This window comes from Aulonocara stuartgranti, assembly GCF_965226115.1.
Source record: "Aulonocara stuartgranti genome assembly, chromosome: 12".
In the NCBI taxonomy this organism is placed as follows: domain Eukaryota; kingdom Metazoa; phylum Chordata; class Actinopteri; order Cichliformes; family Cichlidae; genus Aulonocara; species Aulonocara stuartgranti.
The window spans coordinates 38,064,382-38,086,719 of record NC_138948.1 but is presented as its reverse complement, the minus strand read 5'-3'; the positions used below and the strand labels follow the sequence as shown (position 1 = coordinate 38,086,719).

Below are 22,338 nucleotides of genomic sequence, written 5' to 3'. Positions count from 1 at the left end.
GAGGGGGAGGGCATTGACGTGGGCCAAAGCTTATTTATCCACTCAGTTGGTTCTCAGTCACACCAGAACCCATGCTGATTGGCCGCTCCTGGCTCACTCGCGAGACACGTGAACATTTTCACGCATTTGAGTGATTTTATTGTGGGTCCTCCGGCCATTTCCTGGCTAATTGTCCCAAATGTCTGCTGTTGTGATGATTGTGATGTGATGGCTGCTCTTAGACCCACTAGGCACTAAGCATTGAAGTGTGCTGCCCCTCCCTTCCTTCCCTCCCCATCTCCAGCTGCCTCCCTCTTCCCGCTCCACCACAACCACCCACACATGCAGGACCTTGGAGTAGGGGTATGTCACCAGGGTGCAGGGGAGGCATCCCCCCCCCCTCTGTCCCCTTCTGGCTGCCTCTGCCTCAATTTTATCCCACAACTTAGACATTCACATTACTCACACTCTCATTACACATACATATAGGATCTTGGGGGTGGGCACAATCACGGAGTCCAAATTACCATCAGGGTGTACACCTCACCCCTGGCATCGTTGCCCACCTCTCAATTTTAAATACACGTAGACATTGAGGGCTAGCAGGAGGGACCATGCGCTTACCTGCTGCTCCTTGGCAGGTAGCTCCATGCCCTCCTGGGTTTTAATTGCACCTTAGAACACACATGCATCAACACTACAATGAGCGGGTGGAGGGAGGTTTGGAGTCTTCTCTCACCCCCGTTCTCTGCGGCCTGCTGGAGCGGGGGGGCTAGGAGGAGGAGTTGGCCGTCCGACTGCGGTCTGGAGTGTGGGGCCTCCCTGCTGCTGCGGAGTCGGGGCGGTCTGCCTCTCCCCACCGCAGGGAAAAGGGTAACACCACCTGGGTCTGGGTGCAGTTCCCCCCTCCAGGGGCAAGGGTACCTAGACCCGGTTTGTAGAGTACGCTTGGGGAGTGTGATCGTGTGTACAGCGTCTCTTTATGTCTGTCTCCACGTTGGTTGAGTGTGGAGTAAGTGCATATGAGAGCATGAGGGTGGGAATGGATGTTTGTGTCTGTGTGTGCCTGTATGTCTGTGTCTATATGTCAGGTTGGGTATCAGACGCCACCTCTCTGGGGACATCTCAGGCCCTCCAAGGTTTGGAGGCCTATCTCCCCCCACCACCACTTCCCCTGCCAGTGGCGGACTCCCTCAGGTGTCGGTGCGTTGGTGGTTCTTTGTGTCTGGGGGTGGGCGTCCAGGTACACACCGGCTCACTCCTTGGCGGCCGCTTGTCGGGGCCTGGAGCCTGGGGCTTGCTCGGGCCACTTCGGAGGCGGGGTGCCCCCGGCCTCTCGGCCTGGGGCTCGGTCACTCAGGCACAGCTGGCTGCCGGCGGAGCTCACGGGCGCGTCACTGCAACCCCCCTGGCTTCTGCTCCGCGGCTGCTGAGTGAGCCCTCATCTGGGACTCTCCTCAGCTCTTTCTGGGACAGTGGCTGCCCCTCTGTGGGTCTTCCTTGGTCTCTTGTGTTCTGGGGGCCTCTGGATGTCTGGAGTCTTGATCTCCTCCACACCTGCTTCATGCCCTGGAGGACGGGGCTGTGGCCCCCCCACACCCTCTAGCAGATCATTACATGAAGGAACCTTTTAAAAAAACAAGCGCGTCCATGCTCACAGGTGTACACATGGGTGATCACACCCACAAACTACACCCTTTTTGGCTCCTACCTCAAAGCACACTGTGTTCTGTTGATCTTATGTGCTGCACAATAATGTTTAATATTTAGTATTTACTGTCATATTCCCATATATCATTGTGATGTTGTTTATTCTATTACTCTTGTTCTCTTCTGCTTGCTTTCTTTTTTCTTTCTCAGCAGGTGATCCAGGTGATTGATATATGCATTTTTTATTTCTTTTTTTTTTCCTGCCCGTTCTGTTGGTTTTTGTCTTTTGCCCTTCTCCCCCGTCCCTCTTCTCAGCTGTTTCTCTTTCCCTCTTTCTTTCTCCCCTTCTTTCCTCCAGTCAAGTCTGTCCCGTATTCAACAAGTGAAAATAAAATAAACAATAAAAGGTGAATCAAATGGACCATTACGGCAAGGCTGGGATGGTCAATTTGGTAAAGTAAATCCGTTGGGCATCTTTCTTTGCATTTAGACAACAATTCTGATGCAAAAGAGCCAAACGGGACAGGCAAAAAAAAAAAGAAAAAAAAAAAGAAGTGCGTCATTAGCTGCTAGCTAACTGGGTAAGGGCGTCATGGGTCTGTGGGTCTGTCCACTGTTTTAGAGAACGTTTTAAAGTAAGTAAGTAAGTAAAGTGACTCACTGATGTGAAGGAAAACAGACAAACAGAGACACCACCTACAATCAGGGAGAGCGTGACAGAGCAGAGGGAAACGTAGCTGACACTAATCAGAAAACTGAACATAACACACATGAAATAGACTATCAGAATAAAACAGGAAGTACAAACACAGAGCCCAAGACCAAGATACATGGGCTTGACACAGGAGCTGGGGAGAACACAGACAGACATGGGTACATGACTGGGAAGGCTGGAAGATGCAGAGATGTGACTATGGAAGACTGAGGTCAAGAGACACCAAGTAGAACATAAACCAGGACCATGACAGCTTTTAATCTGTTACCTTAATTTTATTAAGTAAATAGGGTGTATGTTTTATTACAGTGCTTATTTATTAAGTCTTCAAGATAATTTAAGAGTATTTCAATCATTTTCACAAAGAATACTGCGAGATCCCTTATAGACAAAAACAAGTGAATTGTTTTAAATAGTTATTGATGGTGTAACAGCTGTGATTGGACAAGGGCAAGAAAACTTAGAAGGGATGTTAGCAGTTACATCAGCCACAAAGTAATTACATAATTGTGTATATAAGTCCTTTATCCTTTCATCACTTACTCCATATACACCTTTATAAATATATGTGAAGTCTTTTCAGACAACATATACATATGTATATGTATATGTTGTCTGAATAGTTTGCGCTCATGATTAAAAACAAGCAAACAAAAACACGATTTTTATACGTTATTCAAATTGCACAGTATTCTAATCAACACTTCATTGATAAATCCAGACATTCAAACCCTACACTCGCAGCAGATCTTATCACTATACTACTGTGATGGGATTATAAGATTACAAAAATACAATAAAGCCATAATAAATAGCACTGGCCAAGACCACCATGTCTTATGGAATTAATAAACACTTTAAATAGAACATAGCAAAGTCCCAGATCTGACTGAGTCCTCTACTTTTTTCTACAACAGAGGTTTACAACCACTGCTCCAAAACTATACCAACTACGGTGTATTGTTAGTGTCAGCTAAATTTATAAAAACTGGAAGTTCCTGTTGAATCATCAATCAATTGGTTGAATCATTTTTGTAACTGAGAGACTATAAAAGGTAAGAATGTAACCAATATGAAAGCTTTCCTATTTGAGTGCTGTCTGAATGCCACTACTGTATAGGCCATTTATCCTCTTTTCTCACCTTTGGCAATAATAATAATAATAATAATAATAATAATAATAATAATAATAATAATAATAATAATAATAATGATATGGACATTTTCATGTCAAGCACTCCTCCTCCCCTAAGGTCAAGTAACAATAGGAAACAGCAGATCTTTTACAGGAAAATCAGCCACAATCACCTTTTTCTACAAAGGTTGAACACTGTGTAAAATGTCTTTAAAAACAGTATAAAGTCAATATACTTGAACTGAGACACAGTTTGCTCTCAGTTCATTTTGGTTTCAACACACACACACACACACACACACACACACACACACACACACACACACACACACACACACACACACACACACACACTTCATGACATCTGTGACAGCAGCAAAACCAAACCAAGCCAAGAGAACAACTGGGATATGTGGTGCTTGTTTGAAGAATCTACGAGTTACCTTTTCTTAACTCTTTCCGATTTAATTTTTTATTAGCTCAGGACATAACAAAGTCATTTTGTGTCTGGCAAGTTTTAAAATTAGGTCATGATTTTGCAAAGATGTGCAAATCTCAAAAACCCATATTTTTCAATCTTTAAAACAACGGTTTTCCATCAGGACCAGACCAGATCTGAAGGCATCCATTAAGCATGTACCAAAGTGAAAGCGAAACCTTTCATGTTTCACAACTGCTTCTTGTCTGTTTGCTTCCATTGTTCACATTACTACCATTTTCTAGCTGAGACTGGCTGTTGTTGCTGAAAGCTGCTCTTGCCTTGGATCCCATTTTTAAAATAAAGTGTTTCTTGATTTCACAGGTGTGTAAGTGTCTCCTTAACAAACACTGGAACCTGTCAAGCTGAGAAGGCTTTTTCTGGTTGTTTGTGCATGCACATTGTGGATAAACCTCCGGTCTTTGATGGTAGACTGATGGGAGATGAGTGTGCAAGACAAGCTGCCACTGACCTTTTGTTATGGAAGGGCGTACATGTTTCAGCAACACAATGCTAAGTGGCACACTGTGTCTATTAAAACAGCAAGGCTTTATAATAAAAGACGTCTGTGTATCGGCTGCCTGAACAGGTTTTCTCTCCCAAAAGTCCAACAACTAGTTTCCTACGTTCCCAGACATTTATGGACTCAATCATTTTGGTACAATTCTCATAGCAGAAAAATCACTCATATTGCAGTTTTCTCTGCAACTCACAGACTCAACAAAAGACAGCAACAATCGAAAGCTTCACCATATATGTCAAAACATGAGTCAGTCAGTCCCTTCAACTGATGAATGATTGAAAACCTTTCACAACCATTTTAAGACTAAGACATTGAAATGATTTTTACTTTTTCAGAAGCATCACTCTTTTCTGTAGCTATTTCATTATACAATCATTCAATATTTCATAGTATTTATCAATGATAAGAACAGGGATGATTTTATCTTTTATAAATATTAATCAACTTTGTTAGTATCCCCAGTAAAGCCAAAGCACTTTATTTCAACAGTTTTGCAATAAATCCATGTAAACTCTAATTAGGAGTGATGCAGTTCACTGTTGATGATGACGTCCAGTGATTTTATATCATTTTTAGATGATTTTCAGCAACAGCTGTATGGGCAAACTGTGAGTTCCTCCATTCAGTAAGTAGTTGGTCAAACTGCTTTCTGTATAAACATGAATATCATAATCATATATGGTGATTCATGTCAGACTCGCACTGATATCTACAGTATATGTGTTTGGACATGGTTTCATGGTGAGGATGGCACAAACATATACAGCTGGGTGAAAAAAAAGAGTTAAAGGTGGAGTAGGATTATAATAATATAATAAAGTGTTATTATAATATTTATTAGAATTAAACTGTTTTAGTTTTTCATGTAATATGTACAAGATAGTATTCCATTTGTATTTGTGTGGAGCTATTAAATACTGTAAAACTAGTGTCACTAAAAAAAGAAAAAACACTTATTACTTATTAGTCTGCTTGAGTTGCTTGGTCATCTTTAATTGTAAATTGGCTTTTATCACTAAATCCTGCCAGTTGTGATCACGTGGTACTCATTATGTTTATTACTGGAAATCTTAGAAGCAATTAAAATGGACCAAAATGGACTGAAGCATTTTTCTAGTCTGACTGACAGCTCAGTAAGCTTTCACTCACTAAACAACAGCTCGCTATATAGGAATCAGTTCATTCACCATTTACCATAATGCAAAGTACAGAAATGCATGATTGGTTGACATACAGTGCACAGAACCCCAACCTCAACCCCATCAAACACTGTTGGGGTGAACTAGAATGGAGATTGTGACACAGGTCCTCTCTTCCACCATCAGTGGCTGATCTCAGAATTGCTATTCTAGACGAATGGGCAAAACTTCACACAGACACGTGAAAAACCTTGCAGAGAGGTTTCCCAGAAAAGTGGAAGCTGTGGAAGCTCAAAGGACAGACCGACTCCATATCAATGCCTATAACTGTGGAATGAGATGTATTAAAAGCTACTGAAGATAAAGTGTGTAGGTGGCCCAACATTTTAGTCCATATAATGGATCTTCTAATTAAGCAATTAATCTGACCTAACTGTATGCTTGTATTGAAGTTCTACATGCTAAGTTGGTAAGTGCAATAATACTGTTGCTCTTTGCCATAAGAGACTGTAAACAGTTCTGTTTCTCTGGATTCTCTAAACAATGAAAAGCATACAAAGACCAGGTTCACTCACTTTGGCATGATTGGCTGTTGTCAGTATTACTTGCTGTAGCATCAATTAGTGCTAATAGCTCTTCTAGTGAAACAAATAAAATGAAAAAAACTAAACAACTGCAAATAGCACAGGTATTTATAACAATTGTTATCATACTACCTACTTTAAATTGTGCAAATTTCTGTAGAGTGCAATCAACAAGTACCTGATACATCAGTCCAATAATCCTTTCCCTGAAAATAAAATATGAGCCTTGATTATAGGACAACACCATATGGAGTTTAGCATCATTCACGTAAAACAGTGTTTTCTTAAACCAAGCTGCATAAAGTGCAAAGTTCCAATACTAGAGCCCTGGCTCAACTACCAGGAAGTCAATGTGTCCCTTTTCTTTTGTCTTGAAGGCTTCAGCGATGATCCTGGCAGCATCTTTGTGTTCCCGGCCTTGCAAGGGGATGCCATCAACCTCCAGAATGACCTGGCCAGTTTTCAGCTGGCCGCAGTTATGAGCCGAGCCTCCTTTCTGTCAGCGGGAACATGAGAGAAGAATAGAAAGACAATAATGTTAGCAGGATTAAGGCGCTCATGGACAGAACAGTTTGTTGTTCTTGAAGTTACAGTACAGTCCAAGGCAACTATAGCTTGAAACACACTTGGACTGAATTTAAGATATAAATAAAAGTTTATGATTAGTTCAATAAGGCAGATGTGTAATCACACATCTGCCTGCTTCCCTCGTGTCTGGTGACTAATTCATGCGTCACGCTTTCCCATGCTTTCAAACTCGTTGCTGACATCACTGGTCCAGTCAAATCATCTTTCAGCCTTCTTCAGCCTCCACTCTGCGCACTTTAAATCTCACTGTTCATCTGTTCGTCTGCCTTGAAGATGTCTCTCCCATATAACTCAGGCTCCATTCAAGCCTCCATCTTGATCTCCACCACCTGCATCTAGACGCCAGGGTTTCCTGCGCTCATTCCTATCACTGCTGGAATTCCATTCTGCTGTGACGGGACATTACTTGCCAGTGAAAAGTTTGTTTATAAGATTGGGGAAACCTGCAGTCAGCTGAGACTGAAGAAGTCACCTGGGTGAGTGATGAAACGTGACTATGGTGAACCATGTCGGGGCTTGGTGCTGTCCAGCTCTTCACTCTTCATCTGGGATGTCTGCCACTGTGATGATTACTGGGCCCTGTTCAGCGAGGTTGCTGTGGTCTGTTCTTAGATCCACTAGTCACTCAGCATTGCTGTTATGGGTTGCGTCCTTCTCCCAGCACAACGAAAATAAACTCCACCTAAACTTGGTTCATATCTGACCCAGATAGACTGCAGGTCATAACTTCTTACCTGAAGTTCAGTTCACCTGACACTCGGACCGGCGGCCGCCTCGCGTCTCTCCTCCTTCTGCCTCCCCTTCCCTCATCCACCCACTGGCCTCTGTGGAAGCTCCGCTACAGCCACCACCAAACAACTGACTTATTTTTACACACCGGCCAGATCCTGACCAATCCACCACCTTTTATTGTTTATACCACTACAAAGAAAAAACCCAAACCCCCCAAAACAAAAAAAATCATCGGCCCATAAAAACAAAAAATCACATCGCAAATGCCCGGTGGGCCGATTGCCAGTCCAGCTTTGGTTGTACCATCAGTTAACCCTTCACATGTCAGCTGTGGCACACATGCCCAGGGTTGCCAACCCCTGGTCTCCAGCCTTGGTGGTGCTGTTCTCATATTGTTACCTGCCACTGAGAGTACACCTTGGCTGCTTCTGTGAAGAACGGCTGGTTTATTCTGCAGCCTTCTATTTTTCTGGTGTATGTCTTCAAGCGGCTGGCCAAGGCTGTGAGACTTTGCTTTGCAGTTTCCAAGGCCTCAGTTATGGACAGCTTGCTGCACTTCTTGGGCACCTCCTTTGTTGCACCTTTCAGCAGCTCCGATAGTTGGCTACCCCCCGTTCTACCTTGATCCTGGCCTCTAGTCTCCTTCTGCATGCAGGGTACTGCTCCTTGTTCAACTTGTAGCTAAGCTTCTCACTGATTGCTGCTGCCATGCTGTAGATCAGCTTGTTAGTCTCAGTAATGGTGGTGGTAGATATCTTCCATAGTGCTGCATTCACATCATCTACTAGATCTTCTGAGGGTACATAGCAATACCGAATGACAGCAACATCAGGAAGAAGGAACACAAGAAGCTTGAAAAGGGCTCAGAGAAGATAAGAGGGTGGAGGTAACAGTGGTCCCAGTGGTAATCGGAGCACTCAGTGCAGTGACTCCCAAGCTAGATGAGGGGCTCCAGCAGATCCCAGGAACAACATCTGAAATTCACACTTGAAGGATGGATCACCCACAAGGGCGAGAGAGGATTTTCTTTTTATGTTTTACTGTTTTTTGCAGTTTCAGTACATTTTGTTGCTTGGAAGACTTTAAACAGTGACTTACTTGAAACCTTCTAACGCTTTCTTACCTGAATGGAGACTATGCGAGGCAAAGGTTGGCGTGTACTTCCTCCACCCTCTATTGCGATGCCCAAGGTGTTTGAATTTTTCAACACTCGCACCAGCACAGCAGTAGGCACTGGTACAGGTGAAGGAGACTGCTGGGAAACAAAGCAAGGAGAGCTAAGAAAAATATATTTGTGAGCAAGAAGTAGCATCTTACTGCATGCAATTTAGCCACTAGCTTGTAGGTGAACATCTGAAAATCTCAATATAGTAAACAACATTTCATTTTCTTCAGGTGATGGAGCCTTATTTACACATCAATGCGTCTGAGTCTAATGTTACTGTGTTCCCTTTGTTTTCCCTCGCGTGTTCTAGCCTAATGCTAATAACAAGATTTCCTTTGAATTCAATAAAGCTTTTAAGAGTTTTGTTTAGGTGCCCACAAAGTAACTTCAGGTCTTAAGATCACAATCATAGACAGCTGTATAAACAATCACCAAGGAGATTACTTTAATCTCCCTCTGCTTTTGTTGGTAAGAACTTGTGGTTTTACTTTGCAAACTTGACCGATTAAAATAGAAATTAAAGCAACAAAAGAGGTGATCCAGTGAATTCTGAAATCACAAACTAAAACTGGGTTTACACCAGCACTAATTTGCTTGTTTTGAACACATTAAAAGATATGCTACTGAAAGATTGCTTAGTAATGAAAACCCTCACTTGTCTGCCAATCCCTGGAGAAAGTGCATGAAATCCTGGCTGTTCCAGATGGGTCCGGTGAGTTTTGCTAGGTCGTGGGCTGCCATCTTTACTGAAGCCTCCTGCCTCTGCTATATCCACCCCGCTGTCCTCACTCAGAGTCTGGCCGCTGTCTGACAACTGTGACAGGGTGGCCCCTGGGGGGAGGAGTTAGCTAGCATACACTGAATTTAATTCAAATTTAATTATATAGAAAAAAAGCGCTTTGGCGACAGTGGGAAAGAAAAACTCCACAGGAAGAAACCTCCACCAGCACCAAGCTCGGGGAGGGGTGGCCATCTGCCACAATTGTTGGGGTGAGGACAAAGACACACCGTGGAAGAGAGCCAGACATTAATAGTAACTAATGTTTATATGCAGAGAGGTTTCTAAACACACAGTGAGTGAAAATGGTGACTGAAGAAGAAACACTCACTGCATCATGGGAATCTCCCAGTAACCTACACCAGTTCCAGCAGAACTAATGGAGCATTGAGGATCATCGGATCCAACCTAAACTCTGTGCTTTATCAAACAGGAATGTCTTAAGCCTAATTGTCATGGTCCCTGTGTCCCCGGCTGGCTCAAACAGGCTACAGGTATTTGTTGTTGTTTTTCCCCCTCGCTCTCTCTAGCGATTGCTCACTTGTGGCTCATTATTCCCGCCTCTCCTGGCCAGCATTCAAGACGTTGGCTCGGTGTTTCTCGTCACTGGAACGTTAAGCAACTATCCTAGTGTTGCCCGGCTGTAAAATTATCTCCAGTGTTTCCTTCGTGGCTTTCCTAGTGTTGATTCTCTCATCTGTCTCCATGACTAGATTCCCTGGTTTGTTTGTGTTTCCCATCCCTGGACTACCTGCGCGTGAGTGTGTGTGAATTACAAGTGTGGCGGGGCAGAAGAGGAGTGTGTGTGGAATTTCCCTCACCATTGCTCTGCCTCCCATTCTACTTTTAAATACTCTAGGAACAACAAGTAGGCCTGCAGCGTGAGAGCGAAGTGCTCTAATAGGGTGATATGGTACTACAAGGTCATTAAGATAAGATGGGGCCTGATTGTTTAAGACCTTGCAGCCAGGGAGGCAGAAGAACATCAAGAAGGCCCTGAGTAAATGTGGTTATCCCAGCTGGACTTTTGTCAAAGCTGGGAAGGCTCCTACAGAAAGCTCCAGCCGATCCAGGAGAGAAGGACAACCGCTGCCCAAGCGAAAACCTGTAGTGATCCCGTACGTGTCAGGAGTATCAGAGCAGTTGAGACGCATTTTTTCTAAACACCGGGTCTCTGTGGCTTTTAAACCCCAAAACACGCTGCGCCAAAAACTGGTCCACCCCAAGGATCGGGTCCCCCGACACAAACAGAGTAACATAGTGTGCGCTGGTAAGTGCAGGAGGATTGGCAGGATTTATACATCGGGGAAACCAAACAACCTCTGGCTAAGAGGACGCCACAACACAGCAGAGCCACCTCGTCGGGCCAGGACTCTGCAGTCTATGCACACCTACAGGCCAGTGGACACTCTTTCAAGGATGAGGATGTATCATCCTGGACAGGGAGGAACGCTGGTTTGAGGGCCGAGTCAAGGAGGCCATTTACGTGAAAAGGGAAAGACCATCTCTGAATGGAGGAGGGGCCTAAAGGTACATCTGTCACCATCTTACAATGCTGTGATTGCAGCCATTCCCCAACTCTCTGTGAATGGGACTCATGGCCATTGATCAGAGGTACATTGTGCAAATGTACTGTTTATAAGGTTGTGTAAACCTGCAGTCAGCTGAGACTGAAGAAGTCACTTGGATGATGATGAAATGTTTCTCCCACTGAACATGTCCAGATGAACAGAACCAACTTTTGGGGATTTCCTCCCCTGGATGATTGAGCACGCATCAAGATATAAGCAGGGCAACCGCCTACATGTTTCTAGTCACAAAACATGTGTTGTTCTGGTTATTACTAATACATTTTACAAGTTGAGTGCTTCTCTGTACTGAGAAACAACACAAACACACAGAGACACAGACTGTGTACCTACTTAACTCCAAGTTACCCCCAATGGATCCATCAGAGAATGTTGGTTAAAAGTGCTTGGGCATAGACAAAAGCTTTTAAACAAAAGTGTGTCTGAATGGGTGAATGAGACAAGCTTTAAGAACATTTGTGTGCTCAAATACAGCAGAAAAGTATTACATACACACCATTTACCTCTTTGCTGTGGTCTGGCATCTGCTGATAGCCGGTTCATTTCTGTTACAATGACTTTCTGTGTGAGAGCAGGTGAGCAGCGTTGGTCAGCGCTAAAGGATGGAGCAGCAGGCGTGATGAGAGAGGGGCACGGGGACGGACATGGTGAGGGATGATGAGATGGTTGAGGGGATGGCAGGGGAGTTGCTGCTTTTGAAGAGGATGCAGACATTGACAAGACGGAAGACTTTTCATAGGAGCGGGATCTAGAAGAAAACTTGATAGATGCCTCTGGTTTAGCAGAGCTGGGCAAGTCCCGGTAATGCAGGAAACCTGGGCAGGTGTGGTGACCTGAAATGGGCTGGCTATGATGGTGGACATGGTAATCAAAATGGGGATTATTGTGGTGTTCAGAATCAGAGAGCTGGAAGGAATTCTGGCAGGTGTGTTGAAGGGAATTAAGGGAAGTGTAGTGGGTGGGACCAGGGCATGCATGGTGGGGGGAGGCTGGTTTTGGCTGGTGTTGGCTGGTGGGAAGGGATTTGATAGGCTTGTGGGGACAGTCCTGGAGTAAATGGGTGGGACCAGTGACGAGCAGGCAAGAAATGGGCTGCACCACTTTGGCTGAAGGCTTGCAATTGAACTCTTTCTCCGGGAATGGTCTTCTTTGGGCCTGGACAGAAGCAGCTCTGAAGGGTGGAAGAGGTTCACTTGAAGCCTGCGTTTCATCCTGTCATTCAGAAAAAGGCAGTGACATACAAAAATCCAACATGAATAGTGAATGTTGCCTCTTTAATCATTATCTTTAAGATTTTAGATCTTGTATATTTAGAAACACAGCTTGTCACGGACTAATGACTTTTTCAGAAAAATAAAATGAGAACATCTGTAGCCATCACATGGTGCATGTTGAGTACAGAGAGTCAGAACAAGGTTAGATTAACGTAAAGACAGAAAAACATGTATTTAAGAACTGTTAATTATGTAAAGGCGGATAAACTGTTAGATATTTGTACAAGCAAATGCAGTGATGTGAAAAAGTTCTTGATTTCCTGTTTTTTTTTGTATGTTTGTCACACTTAAATGCTCCAGATCATCAAACAAATTTAAACAGTAGACAAACATAACACAAGTAAACACAAATTGCAGTTTCTAAATGAAGGTGTTTATTATAAAGGGGAAAATATCCAAACCTATGTAGTGAAATCTAAACTAAAAAAAGGAACAACTGATTTCCACCTAAACCTAATAACTGCAACAACCTTAGCGGCAACGACTGCAATCAAGCGTTCGCAATAACTGATATTGGATCTTTTACAGTCCTATGGAGGAATCTTGGTACACTCATCTTTGCAGAATTTTTGTAATACAGCCACACCTGAATCTGATTGAGATGTTGTGTCATGACCTTAAAAATGCAGGTCAGGTCTTTGACTGGCCACTCCAAAGTATTTATTTTGTTTTTCTTAAGCCATTCATAGGTGGACTTGCTGGTGTGTTTTGGGTTATAGTCCTGCTGCAGAGCCCAAGTGCACTGCAGCTTAAGGTCATAAACAGATGGCTGGAGATTTTCCTTTAGGATATTTTGGTAGGCAGCAGAATTCATGGTTCCATTTACCACAGCAAGTCTTCCTGGGGCATCAAAACAGACACAGACCATCACACTACACTTTATATATGTAACGTTAAAGTATGAAATCTTCACATTAAAGGATGTATTTGAAATGCAGGCATACACAAAACTGTCCACCAGCATGAGTTAACCATTCATTCATCCATCCATCCATCCATCCATCCATCCATCCATCCATCCATCCATCCATCCATCGTCTTCCAATTATCCAGGGTCAGGTCGCGGGGGCAGCAGCATAAGCAGAGAAGCCCAAACCTCCCTCTCCCCAGCCACCTCCATCGTAACTGGGGGAACAAAGATGTTTCTAGGCCACCCAAGATATAGAAGCTCTCCAGCATGTCCTGGGTCCTCAGGGGCTCTTCCTGGTGGGACATGCCTGGTACACCTCACCAGGATGTGCCCAGGAGACAATCCTAATCAATTGGCCAAACCATCTCAGCTGGATTCTTTCGATGTCTAGGAGTAGTGGTTCTAACTCTGAACCTGCCAGACGGATGAGTTCCTCACCCTAAGGGAGAGGCCAGCCACACTTTGGAGAAAGCTAATTTCCATTGCCTATATATGCAGTCTTGCTCTTTCAGTCACTACCCAGAGCTAGTGACCATCAGTGAGGGAAGGGATGTAGAGTGACCAGTAAATTGAGAGCTTTGGTTTTACGCTCAGCTCTCTTTTCACCACAATAGAGCGATAGAGCGTCTGCATTACTGCAACTGCAGCACCAATCCGTTTGTTGATCTCCTGAAGCACTTCCCACAGTATACTCCAAGCGACACAGTCAAATGCCTTCTCTGGGTCCATAGATCACATCTAACTGACTGCACGAACTCCAATGCAACCTCATATATCCTTGAGAGGATAAAAAGCTGGTCCAGTCTTCTGGGACCAGGACAAAAACTGTTGTTCCTCCTGCATCCAAGGTTCAACTAACAGACTGACTCTACTTTTCAGCACCCTGACATAGACTTTCCCGGGGAGGCTGACAAACTATAGTAGGAGCCTGCCTCCAGTCGTTCTTGGGAACCACCACCCCTGTCTGCCAAGTCAGAGGTACTGGCCCTGATGTCCACACAACTTTGTAGAGGCATATCAAATAAGACAGCCCTACAATATCCAGACTCTTCACCTTTCATTGGGAACCTACCCACCCCAGGGGTCCTGCTACCAAGAAATTATTTGACTGCTTCAGGGTGGTTTAATCCCTGGCTGCTCCAGCCTACATGCCAAATATCCTTGCACAAGAGTTTAGTAACAGAACAGCTTAGGTTCAGATCAGGCAGGCCTTTCCTCCCAATCACACCGTTTCAGGTCTCACTGTAGGCACAGCAGGACAACAGCATTTCCAGGGCGAGCACCCTCGAGTACCCCACCCAGGGACTCTAAGAAGGCCAGGTACTCTGAGCTGTTGTTTGTTGTGTAAGCGCAGATGACAGTCAGGACCTGTTCTCTGATCCGAAGGGTCTGGGGCACCTCTCAACCTCACGCACCTGCTCAGGCTCCTTCCCCACCAGAGAGGTGATGTTCCATGTCCTAATTGCCAGCCTTGGTAGCCAGGGATCTGTCCACCAGGGCCTCTGCCCTTGGCCACCACCCGGCCCACACTGCACCCAACCCCTAAGGCGCATCCTGCGGGTGGTGGGCCTATTGGAAAGGTGGCCCATGTCCCTTATTTGGGCCACACCAGGCCAGGACCCATTGGCTAAGGCCCTGCCAGCAGGTGCTCTTCCTTGGGCACCCTCCCCAAGCCTGGCTCCAGGGGGGTACCCAGGTAATTCTATCTCGGGCAGAGTGAACTGTTCCCTTGATTGTGTGCACATAATAGAGATGGACCGATCCGATATTACGTATCGGTATCGGTCCGATACTGACCTAAATGACTGGATCGGATATCGGAGAAAAATAAAAAATGTAATCCGATCCATTAAATATCACGAAAGCACCTCACAAAACTTGCAACACGCCGTAACTCACCTCAGAACGTTAGCACGTCGGAGCAGTATGCATCACGTGATAGAGCAGCTGTGGCATGCGGGACCTGTCGGTGGTCTGGATAGCATGTGGAGCTTCGCTAGCAACCCGGCATTTCATCTCCGACAAAGTTATCCCCGAGAGAAGTAAAGCAAGTGTGTAAGTCCATCTCTGAATGTTTGTAAAGCATTCCTGCGTTAAGCTTAACAAGCGACTGCCTCTCGCTCTCCGGCTGCTACTTCAATCATGAAACTGCTTAAATGATCAGCTGATCGGCTTTTCTGTCGCGAGTCCGTCTTTGTTTTTGGCCCACTTTGCACCAGAAAGAGGAAACCAGCGGCTGAACAACAGCAGCACGTTTAAGCTTGATCAGCTGTTGTTAGAATTTATTTAATATTACTTTCTACTCGAGGATCTTTTTCTACGTAGCTGACGGCTGGTAACTGTGCAGGGGCGGATCTAGCAAAGTTTAGCCAGGGGGGCCGATAGGGCATTAACTGGGAAAAGGGGGCACAAAGACATACTTTTCTTTCTTATTCTCATTTAAAATGTCTAGCTTTTAATAAATAATTATCTGACACACAAAGTTTTAATTTGATGTAAAATGAATAGAAGTCAATTACTGTATATAGTAACTATTAAGTCTAATATATATACCCTAGTAAGCTATAGTACTTTTTCCTTTGGGAAGGTACCATCTGTGCAGTCTGCAATTTTGTTGAAGAAAGATGTTGAATCTATTTAATATTTCTTGAAAAATAATTGATTTCTGTGCATTTTTTTTCACACTGCATCAAATTAAGGTTGATTACGTCGATTAAGCATCATGAGGTGGAGCGTGAGGGGTGGTTCCCTATTTTTTATTTATTTATTTTTGTTGTTGCTGGGAGTTGGAACCCTATTAGTTAGGTTGCTTAATATTTACGCTAAGTACTCTTTAAAATACCAGAATAGGGAGGATGGTGTAGGTCTAAGTTTATTAGATTGATCAGTATTGCTGAACTATGAAATATTTTTTTTGTATACAGGTATAACAGAATAGCTTTAGTGTAGTTGTCGTTTTAAACTTGAGTATGAACTTGCAGACTTGCAAAATGCAGCAAGATATTTTAAAAAACAGTTTTGTTGATTAAAAAACACTATATCGGATTCATATCGGTATCGGCAGATATCCAAATTTATGATATCGGTATCGGTATCGGACATAAAAAAGTGGTATCGTGCCATCTCTAGCACATAAGGGTCTAGTGAATCACCCTTTGTGTGGTTCCTCATCCAAGACCAATTTGCCATGGGAGAGACCCTACCGAGGGGCAAAAGCCCCCTATCGACATAGCCCGGGGGATTCCTGGGACACACAAACCCCTTCACCATGATAAGGTAGCGATTACTTCACTTCACTTCAAGACAAATCAAAAGATTAAAGGCATTACACCACACAATGTACTTAAAATAAATAAATAAAGGACCAACCATAGCAGGGATGGTTTGCTCTGCATCATGGATCACAGGGGCTATATGGCTACAGTGGCCCTGAGACTGCCACACTTCTAGGCCTCCACGCCAGGACTGGTGAGACTCCCTTCCATGTTGCAACACCAGTCTATCATACACGTCCAGATCCTGTGGCGCCACCAGTCTCCTCATCTCAGACAACATGGACAACTGGCAGAAAGAAGAAGACAAAACAAAAAAAATAAGATATGATTATAGTACAGTGAAGAAAGGATTATACAGACATGGAGTCAGGTGATGTGTAGCGATGTACCTTTGCATGTGTATTGAAAAGCTCAAACAGAGCCATGGTCAGAGACTCTACTCCTATATGTCCTTCTTGGTACTCCTGCAGGTAGTAGGCCATGGTTTGCCTCTCTGGATCTGTCAGCAACATGTAGGCCTGCTGTTCCAGTGACACCTGAGCACTGGGTGGGCCCACACCTCTGTATCCTGCTGGCTGGATGGAGCAATAGTTTGACAAGTGAAAAATGATGGAATCAAATATAGGAGAGATGAAACATGTTGTCATTGTGTCTAATACTACAAGGACTGTGACATGCAATGGAAATTCTTCATATACTGCTGAGTTATAAGAAATACTGTTTTCAGAGTGTCATCACCTTATTTGTCTTATTAGAAAAGAACAGAACAGACTGCGCAGGAAGCCAAGGTCATAACTCAGGCTCACTGAGAGAGAGAAAGAATGTGGATGTTTAGGTTTTAGGACGGGGGGGGGCTGAAGCTATAAGAATGTGAGGAACGCTCAGACACTTCGAGATCAGGCGGACACCCTCCCGCGCTCCCGGATGGTTATTGCGCAAAAGTGTTGTATGGAATAATGAGAATTGTATGGAATAAAATGATTGTGGATTTATACACCGAGTGTTGTCCTTCCTTCAGCCCAAAGATGAAAGAATTGGGAGGTTTTAACAGAACAACACAGGTTGACCAAATGTGCTTATAAATAAACTGATTGATTGATAAGTTCAGTTCACCTCAATTCAAGTTGATTTGATTTATACAGCACAACAGTATACCAACATATGCCTCACAGGGGTTATTTTCCAAGGCTCTATAGATTGAAGGATTTGTTGTGACCAGTCATCAGTACTTGTCATGACCTAATATCTTTTAGATGATATTAGGTCATTATTAGGTCATAATTACAATGATTTCTTAACCTCCTAAGACCCAAACTCTTTCATGGCATTTTTAATTTCTCTTTGCTATTTGGGCTGATCTGGACCTGAAGAATATAAATAAAAGAAATTACCAGATTATCTTATTTTTAAAAATGGGATTTCGATAATACAGTAGCAGTATAATATCAGGCCCTTGTAGAGCAAAATTTTGTATTTTGGTCTAGACAACCCAAATTGTGATGTCCACATATGTGGACGCCAGGTCCTAGGAGGTTAAAGAAGCACCCAATCATTGCTGGATTCTGCCTGCAATTATTGTCCTCCAAGGGCTGCTGACATGGAAGTGGTTTCTCAAAAGGCAAATATGGCAGAATACACAACAACACTATATTAGTGAAAAGAGTAAAAGTGCATTCCTTTATAGAGGGAATAAAATATAGGAGAAGGTATTTTGCTCTTTTTTTATCCACTTTCTTCTTATTCTTCTGTCAGCTAGGGTTGCTGACAGAAGAATATGAAAGGAAGCAGATGATCTGCTTCCATCTCACCCTATCCAGAGCATCTTCTCTGTTACACCAACCCTCTACATATCCTCCTTTACTAGATCCATGAACCTCCTCTGACGTCTTTTTTCTTTTAATATTGACTGGCGACTCTATTTCCAAATTCCTTTGTCCAACATATCCACTTTCCTCCTCCTCCATGTCCAAATCATGTCAGTATGCTTCTCTAACTGTCTCCAAACCACTGAAACTGAGCTGTCCCTCCGATATGCTCATTTCTAATATAGTCAATACTGGAACTCTTGATCTTGAGATTAGCCACCTAAAACGTAACTCTTTGAAGGCCATTTATACCACTTATTTTTGTGTAAAGCTAACTGAGCCTTGCATAATATAATATAATATAATATAATATAATATAATATAATATAATATAATATAATATAATATGGGCTGTCAAAGTTAACGCGATAACAATGTGTTAGTGCAAAAAAATGTTAACGCCTTCTTTTTTTTTTGACGTGGAATTAACGCACTCACACACCTGCGGTCTGTGACCTTTGGCACAGTTACCTTTTACCTGTGACCTTTGGCACGCCCAGTTTTTTTTTTTTGGAAATCAGGAAGCGACGCATGCAGCAGTTGTAGATGTGAGCAGAAATGGATAAAGAAAAAGGTCTTTTGAACAGCAAGTTCAATTTTAAAGCAATGCCATATGGTTGTCTTGACAAGACCAAAGTAATTTGTATTTACCGTTGATGTGAACTGTGTTATCACCGCAGTACGTCCAGTCTCAAATACCGCTTGCTAGCCAAGCAAACAGCTAACGCAGAGAGCCCTCCTCCCTCTCGCCAAAGGCAGACCACGCTGGACAGCTTTCAAAGGAGACGTCTGGACAATTCTACAACTAACAAACTTTCAACAGCCACAGCAAAATGGGTGGCTACAGCTTGCAGGCCGATTAACATTGTGGAGGAGGAGGGGCTACTTGAAATAATTCGCATAGCATCCAACAAATCCACGCATGAATTGCCTTCAATAGCTACCACTGTAACCAAGATACACAACTTGTATGAAGATGAGAAAGTCGAGGAGGCTTTGGGGCAGACCAACACGGTTGCACTCACCGGAGGCCATTGGACTTCTCTAGATATTCACAGTTACCTTGGGGTAACAGCGCATTATTTTTCACCACAGAGGGAACTTCAGTTGCATGCTTTGACTGTTATAAAGATGGAGGAGAGGCACTTCACTGACACGTGCGCTGAGCACTTTATGCAGCTAGCTAGACAGTGGGGAATTGAACATAAGGTCAGCACGCTGACCACTGACAGTGCACGCAACATGGTCGCAGCGGCAGGCAGCTGCCGTTTGAGCACATGCCTTGCATCACACACAGCCTCCATCGAGCTGTCACAGTTTCTCTACAGAACAGTCCATTTAACAGCACACTGACAAAATGCAGAAAGGTCAAAGGCCATTTCAAGCATAGCCCACCAAACGTACTGGAACTTGAAAAACAGCAAATTGCACATTTTCATAAGAAAGAGTCACTCAAGAGTCACACAAAGGCTCTAAACAGTACCCTGGAGATGATCAGGCATGTTTTAAAAAATCAAAAACCACTGAGAGATGCACTGGCACTACATCCAGCCAATGTTACAATGCCAACAGCAGCTGAGCTGGAGAAACCGAGGAAGCTGGACACTGTGCTGGAACAGGTAACTTATTAATACTTACTCTTACCACTTCTGACATAGGAAAGTGTGTGTGTGTGTGTGTGTGTGTGTGTGTGTGTGTGTGTGTGTGTGTGTGTGTGTGTGTGTGTGTGTGCGTGCGTGCGTGCGTGTGTGCGTGCGTGTGTGTATAAAGCATTTTACCCTTATGTGAGTGAATGTAGCAAATTCTTAATGAAGTGTATTTCTCTATAACTGCAGGTATATAACTGAACTTTTGGGAGAAGTTTGTCTCCTGCTCAGTGGTGCTGCCAACTTTGTGTCACCTGTCGCGAGTGATGGAGGTCTCTGAGGATGACCCAGCTTAAGCTGGGCTACACTGTGCAATTTTTTCAGCCGCGTTATTCAGCTTCTGCTCAAACTGTACGATTGACTCGCAGGGGTTAGAAGTTTGTAGGTCACGATGCTCTGATGCAACCCGAGTGCTCACACTGTGCGTCCATAAAAATGAAGGTAATCTGTCGCTCACTCTCCCTCTCAGTCTTTCACTCACACAGACACACCACCACCATCAACTTTGCTAAATTGCTAATGAAAAACATGATCAGGCAGCTGTGATTGAGCAGCAGTGTAAATCCAACTATTTTCACGGTTGTTGTGGTCGTGATCATTTTGTGAGGCCACATCGAAAAGGCTCGGATGAGCTTTCCAAAGTTCTACAAGTGCCTCCATCGCTTGTGTCCAGATCACACGCTGCACTGCCGTGCTGCTCCGTCTTTTTCACCGACGTTTATGTGTTTACATGGTTAAACTCGAGGAGACCTTCAAAGCAAAAATGAAGAAGAGCAAGGAAAAAAGTAACATCGTACGGCTCAGGGTTGCGACAGCTCTGGATCCTCGGTTTAAGGATCTTAAGTGTCTAAGCATACCTCACAGGGCTGAGGTGTGACGCTTGATCAGCGCGTTGCCGAGGGAGAAGCAGAGGCCTGCACAGCCTGAACAACCAGCAACATATAAAGGAATAAAGGCTCACTTTTCTTTAAAGTTTAGCTCCACCTCGTTCGTCTGCATTTGGGTACGCACAACGCAACCTCCACGCAGTCTACCATGGCAGATCATGACAGTACAAACTGACCAGAATGGAGCCAGCAGACTCTGCATGGAATCTGCAGCATGCGGTTTCAGACGTTTGTCTCTGTGAGGGCCTTCACACGTCCAAACTGGGAGTGCTGCAGCTGTTCCTTTGTTTTCTCTTTCACTGGCAACAAGTCCTGAGGTCTCCAGCTCTCTGGCCCCGCAGGAGGGGTGCGTGGCAGGAGAATAAGGATTGTGTGGCTGAATTCTGCGGGCTTACTCTGCTGCAGTGCTTCACTCTCTTTTTGGGATTTCCAAGCTCAACTGCCATGCTGCCACCTGCTCAGACACCTGATCAAGCGCCTGCGGCTACCACACCACCATTTGGTCCTCTATGCCAGAGGTCATCACAACCGCACAGCCTGCCCGTCCACGTCCTGACTGTCCACGGCCTGCATGCCCTCATACATCCACCAAACCACACCAACAACAGCCCTTCTTCGCCACTGTTGCCCTCCAGCCCTGTTTTTCCTGTGCTGCCACTGCTTCCCATGTGGTCGGCCCTCATAACTGTTTCGGCGCAGTCACCTTCCACGTGGTCGGCCTCCTCAACTGCTGTTTTTGTGTTTGGACTGAGTTATTTTAGATCCAGAGTCCACTACAGCTACAAGAGAAACTGATTTATAATCACCACAATTCTTGGAAGACATCAAATCTGGAAGTCAGGATTCACTAGTAAATTCTATCAGGGTTCCTACTTCAACTTGCAAGCCTGGTTGCCATAACAAGTGTCCATAAAGTGTTGCATCTCTCCACAATACAAACACTCACTTACCACGATTCTTCTGTTATGCTCATTGAGCGGCAGGTGAGCTCAGTTTTAATAGTAGGTCTGGTGGAGTTGAGTTAGGAAACCCCAAGTTTAATCCGACTCACCCAAGAAGGCAAGGGAAGGGATTTCTGCCGACTCCAGAGGCTGTGTAATTGATTTTCAAATGGTTTCAGTTGAATTAGACCACTATCAATTTTCAAAAATATAACTTCATGATCTATAATAAAAAATACATCAGCGATAGAACAAATGTTCAAAAATGATATGGAAGTTCCCTATCAGATGTTTCTTTGTCTCAGTAATTGTAATGTTCTAATTGTGACAATTGTGATTTGGCTAAATATAGATTATATCAGTAATTTGCTTATAATTCAAAAATTGATTTTGGGGAAACTGTAATTTTAACAAATCTAATCTATATGCAGACAGACTTCAGGTCGAAGTCACTGAGATTTGAACTTTTCAGTATCTGCACCCTG

General features: G+C 44.0%; 1 protein-coding gene across 2 annotated transcripts in view; it reads right to left on the bottom strand.

Annotated features, from left to right (window-relative positions):
• Positions 1-2,632: 2,632 nt before the first annotated feature.
• Positions 2,633-22,338, bottom strand: part of LOC309718541 (whirlin-like) — a 71,959-nt gene continuing 52,253 nt past the window's right edge. The window contains exons 6-11 of one of the 2 annotated variants that reach the window (XM_082553900.1): positions 16,904-17,089; positions 16,609-16,800; positions 11,559-12,267; positions 9,344-9,519; positions 8,647-8,778; positions 2,633-6,699 (exon numbers count right to left, since the gene is read on the bottom strand). In XM_082553900.1, the coding sequence (XP_082410026.1) occupies positions 6,523-6,699; positions 8,647-8,778; positions 9,344-9,519; positions 11,559-12,267; positions 16,609-16,800; positions 16,904-17,089 (1,572 nt within the window). In that variant the 3' untranslated portion in view covers positions 2,633-6,522. The remainder of the gene's footprint in view (positions 6,700-8,646; positions 8,779-9,343; positions 9,520-11,558; positions 12,268-16,608; positions 16,801-16,903; positions 17,090-22,338) is intronic. The other variant, XM_082553901.1, reaches the window with a different exon arrangement.